The following is a 5,290-nucleotide window of genomic DNA, read 5'->3' on the forward strand; positions in this document are numbered from 1 at the left end:
CGACTTTGAACTGTATGGAGTACGAGTCCCGCAGAAGGGGGTCATCATTGTACAGGACCATTGCCTCGGCCGTCATCGAGCCCTCCTGGGTATGAATGTCCTCTCGGAGTGTTGGGAGGAGCTATTTCGGGCTAGGCCCGTTCAGACAATACCGAGGGCCGAGCGGCCAGGCTGGGAACGAGTAGTGGCCGACTGCAGGCGAGTGCAGCTGGCTAAGAACCAAGATGGCCGAGAAGAGGTTGGTCGAGTAGCATGTCGATTCGCATTGTCGGTGCCAGCAGAAAGTGAAGCCATAGTGTGGGCCAGGGTGCCACAACAGCGTCGAGGCTCTGAGAACTGGGTGTTGGTGGAACCTCACGAAGACTGCACACAGGTGAGGGTGGCCCGAGGACTGACGGTAGTACGACGAGGCCGAGTGCCAGTGAAGGTTTGTAATGAAAATCCCTACCCAATACACTTACATAAGCACCAGCGGCTGGTGACGGTGACGTCAGTCGAGGGACATCAGGTGCGGGACAAGGAAGATGTGAGTTTCCGGCGAGTGCACCCTGCAGTAGTGGAGGTAGCACTAACGCAAACCGTAGGAGCGTCTAGGACGAGGGAGAACAAGGTACCGGCCCACTTGACAGGGGACTCCTTACGAGGAGAGGACCTGGAGCAGGAACAAGTGGAAGAGCTACAGAGGCTACTGAAGAAATGGCAACATGTGTTTGCCACCCACGATGAAGACTATGGTTGCACGACGGTAATACGACATAGTATCCCTACGGGAGAAGCTGCACCAAGTCGGGAGCGGTACCGACCAATACCCCCCACCCTATATACTGAAGTGAGGACTCTTTTACAAGGTATGTTAGAGCAGGGGATCGTGAGAGAGAGTAGTAGCCCATGGGCGGCACCGATAGTGCTTGTCCAGAAGAAGACCGGGGCCTGGAGGTTCTGTGTGGACTATAGGAAGTTGAACAGCTTGACCAAGAAAGACGCATTTCCCTTACCTCGTATTGAGGACTCCCTGACAAGTTTGACCAAGTCGGCCTGGTATTCCACCTTGGATTTGGCCAGCGGGTACTGGCAGGTACCGGTTGAGGAACGGGACCGAGAGAAGACCGCCTTTACTACGCCATTTGGTCTTTTTGAGTGGGACCGGATGCCCTTCGGTCTTTGCAACGCCCCCGCCACCTTCCAGAGACTGATGCAACGATGTTTGGGAGGTCAGTTATTAGAATCTGTGCTGGTATACCTTGATGACGTGATTGTGTATTCCCCAGACTTCGAGACTCACTTGCAGCACCTGGAAAAGGTATTCCGAGAGATGGAGAGGTATGGGTTAAAGTTGCAACCGGAGAAGTGCCACCTGCTGCGCCGTAAGGTGCAGTTCCTGGGACACGTGGTGAGCGCAGCTGGTGTGGCCGTTGATCCCGGGAAGGTATCGGCAGTTCGGGACTGGGAGGTCCCCAGGACTGTAAGGCAAGTGAGATCATTCTTAGGCTTTGTCGGCTACTACCGACGATTTATTAAAGGGTTCTCTAAGATCGCCAAACCCTTGAACCAGCTACTGGTCGGGACGGGACGACCAAGGGGACGAGGATCCCCCACGGTGGGATGGACCCCAGAATGTGAGACGGCCTTTAGGGTCCTGAAACAAGAACTTTTACAAGCCCCGATTTTGGCGTATGCTGACTTCTCTCAACCCTTCCTTCTCTATACAGATGCCAGTAATCTGGGCCTGGGAGCGGTGCTTGCACAGAAACAAGATGGAGTGGAACGGGTGATCGCCTATGCTAGCCGGAGCCTCCATCCCGCTGAACGAAACGATGCAAATTACAGTTCTTTCAAGCTCGAACTGCTGGCGCTGAAGTGGGCCTTGAGCGAGAAATTCAAGGATTACCTCTGGGGAGCCAAGGTAACCGTGGTCACCGATAACAACCCTCTGGTACATTTGCAGACAGCCCGGTTGGGGGCAGTAGAGCAGCGATGGGTGGCCCAGCTAGCCAATTACAACTACCAGCTGCAGTACCGCCCGGGGCGGGAGCACACCAACGCAGACGCCCTCTCCCGGTTGCCAGCTAGGGCCGATTCGAGGGGCCCGGCCCCATTTGAGGGAGAACGAGGAGAGGAAGGACTGATGGTCGGCGTAGTGGAGGCACCTGGGAGCCAACGGGAGGCAGCACCTGTAAGTTGGGGATGGGACCCCCAGCGTTGGAAGGCTAGACAGCAGGAGGACCGAGAGCTGCGGAATCTGGGCGAGTGGCTTCGGCAGGCCCGGCGACCGACCCCCGCCGAGAGACAAGCCCAGACAGAGGTGGGTCGAAAAATACTGGGACAATGGGAGAAATTGAAGTTGCGTGAAGGTGTATTGTGTAGGGCCATACGGGACCCGGGGACCGACGAGGAGGTTAGCCAGATTGTGGTACCGGCCAGCCAAGTTCGGGCACTGTTAGAGGCCTACCATGACCAGATGGGACACCAGGGGCAGGAACGCACCATGTCGTTGCTACGCCGACACTTCTATTGGCCAGGAATGGAGATTTCCGTGAGTACGTTCATTCAAGCATGTCCCCGATGTACTCTGTTTAAATCCCGGCAGGAACCCCGAGCACCGATGGTTCCGATCCTCGCAAAGGCCCCCCTCCATATTGTGGCGATGGACTATTTGACCCTGAGTCGTCCCAAGGACCGGTACCAGAACATCTTAGTGGTGACAGACTTGTTCACCAAATACGCCTGGGCTATCCCCACCCTCGACCAGACAGCAAGTACCACAGCCACAGCATTATGGAGGGCAGTGTTCCAGCCATTTGGGTGCCCTGAGTTCCTGCACTCAAATCAGGGCCCGAACTTCGAGTCCCGCATCATCCGAGAGCTATGCCAACTGTACGGTTGTGTAAAGACCCATACGACCTCGTACCATCCCCAAGGAAACTGAGGATGTGAGCGCTTCAATCAGACCCTGCTGAGTCTGCTGGGCACTCTGGACCAGAGACGCCAGGATGATTGGGTGAGTGCTTTGCCGAATCTATTACAAGCTTATAATAACAGCGTGCACAGTACAACGGGGTATGCCCCCACGTACTTAATGTTTGGAAGACACATCCGTTTGCCCACAGATCTCCTATTGGGAGCAGCGGGAGGTGAGGAAGAAGGGAACGTGACCGAGTGGGTGGGGCGGCACCACCATCGTCTCCACTTTGCCTACGAGCAGGTCAATAAGAAGATCCAGGCAGCCGGGGAGAAGAACAAGAGGTTGTATGATAGAACGGCGCGGGATGCTCCCCTGCTCCCTGGAGAAAGGGTACTAGTCCGGGACAATCGGCGACTAGGTGGAGGCAAGCTGAGTGATCGGTGGGAGGCGAGGCCGTACATTGTGCAACGGCAGCAGAGACCGGGACAGCCGGTCTACACGATCCGGCCCGAAGGGAAGCCTGGGCCGGATCGGGTGGTCCATCGGAATATGATCCGCCCTTGTCCAAATTATCCCCCACTAGCTACAGAGGTGGCTCCTAAGGAGCCGGAGGCTGTTACCCCCTGGTATGGAGGGTGGGTCGTCTTTCCAAGAGGCCCGGCGGAGGGGCCGGCCCGAGTGGCCCCAAGGGAGCCTGAGAACTTACCTGTCGTAGTGGGTCCAGTGAACGACGTAGCCCCAGAGGCTCCAGGAGAGCCGGATAACTTACCTGCTGAAGGAGCCCCAGAGGCTCCAGGAGAGCTGGATGACTTACCTGCCGAAGAAGCCCCAGAGCCCCCACCACAGCGCCCCCAGCGTGAGACCCGGGGGCGGCCGCCCATCCGGTATGGAGAGTGGGTTACAGGAAGCGGTTCTAGGGACTAGAACCATTTCGGCGGGGGAGGATGTCACAGGTGACGTTTAATTGAACGACGGGCGGAACCCGGCTTCCACATTTTATTTGGACGACGGGCGGAACCCGGCTTCCACACTTCATTTCCGGGGTTTCCCCAAAGGCAAAATTAAGCCTGATCACGCTCAGGTGGGGCAAATTAACACAGCGGTTGCTAATAGGCTAACGAGGAGAAGAGTCAGGGTATAAAGACACCTTTGCAGACATTAAACGGGAGTTGTGGTATACGTTGTGTACGTTGTGTTGCTGCTTTGCAGACGGATCACGCTGGTCGGATCGCTCTCCTGGGGAAGAGAGTGAGAGGCAGTCAGCGAACGAAGGGGTATTGTGGAGTTTATGTAAGGAGGAGTGGACACGGAGCCATCGAGAGCACCGTGAACAGAGGTTATTGGCAACTAAGCGTGAGTAACCGCTGTGATACTTCTCTGCAAATGTCTTGTATGAAGGATTACCCTGGTGTGTGTTCTTGTGTTTCGTGAGGTCCCTGGCCCCACTGGAGAGGAGAGCGTGGGTGAGCCGCGGTTGACCAGAAGCGTGGACGAAGCACCCGCCGCCAGTAAGCCAGTGGCCCTGTGGGAAAGAGGAAGTGCAGGTGAGCCAGGGAAGTGATAACCGACACGCCGGGCTTGTGAATACCATACATCTCTCCGTCCCTTGGGATCCAGTTGTTGCCCAACCGATCTCTCGAGGTCGTCGTGGTCAGGTGGCAAGGACGATCTAAAATTCACGTGACGTGGTATAAGAGTGCTGTGGGTGAGTTTCACTGATTGATGGTGTTTACGCTTGACTTGCTGTGCGTATGCTGTGCTTATAGCGTTCGAACTGCCCAGCCTCCGACGAGACGCGAGATGGTGACATCTGTTGCGGCCTGAGTCCTATAGAGAGAGAGAGAGAGAGAAAATCAAGCTTTGCGCCCGGGGCGTGACAACGAGAGCTTCGCCTTCTACCTACCTGAACCAGTGGAGCTCCGTGTGGGAACGAGGATCCCCCGGCACTGTGAGTAACGCAGCCTGTGCAATAACCTGTTCTGTGCTGATAGCAACAACTTACCTGAACCAGTGGAGCTCCGTGTGGGAACGAGGATCCCCCGGCACTGTGAGTAACGCAGCCTGTGCAATAACCTGTTCTGTGCTTATAGCAACAACCTACCTGAACCAGTGGAGCTCCGTGTGGGAACGAGGATCCCCCGGCACTGTGAGTAACGCAGCCTGTGCAATAACCTGTTCTGTGCTTATAGCAACAACCTACCTGAACCAGTGGAGCTCCGTGTGGGAACGAGGATCCCCCGGCCCTGTGAGTAACGCAGCCTGTGCAATAACCTGTTCTGTGCTTATAGCAACAACCTACCTGAACCAGTGGAGCTCCGTGCGGGAACGAGGATCCCCCGGCACTGTGAGTAACGCAGCCTGTGCAATAACCTGTTCTGTGCTTATAGC

At 56.1% G+C, this 5,290-nt stretch overlaps 1 protein-coding gene across 1 annotated transcript; it reads left to right on the forward strand.

Annotated features, from left to right (window-relative positions):
- Positions 1-3,076: 3,076 nt before the first annotated feature.
- Positions 3,077-5,006, forward strand: LOC135765618 (uncharacterized). The gene is made up of 2 exons (XM_065275851.2): positions 3,077-3,983; positions 4,112-5,006. The coding sequence occupies exon 1, from the start codon at positions 3,077-3,079 to the stop codon at positions 3,824-3,826; it is 750 nt and encodes a 249-aa protein (XP_065131923.1). The 3' UTR covers positions 3,827-3,983; positions 4,112-5,006.
- Positions 5,007-5,290: the final 284 nt, after the last annotated feature.

The sequence above is a fragment of the Paramisgurnus dabryanus genome, chromosome 6 (genome assembly GCF_030506205.2).
Source record: "Paramisgurnus dabryanus chromosome 6, PD_genome_1.1, whole genome shotgun sequence".
NCBI lineage: Eukaryota > Metazoa > Chordata > Actinopteri > Cypriniformes > Cobitidae > Paramisgurnus > Paramisgurnus dabryanus.

Coding starts and splice junctions, on each gene's coding strand:
- LOC135765618 (XM_065275851.2), top strand. CDS start 3,077: ATGTTTGGAAGACACATCCGTTTGCCCACAGATCTCCTATTGGGAGCA.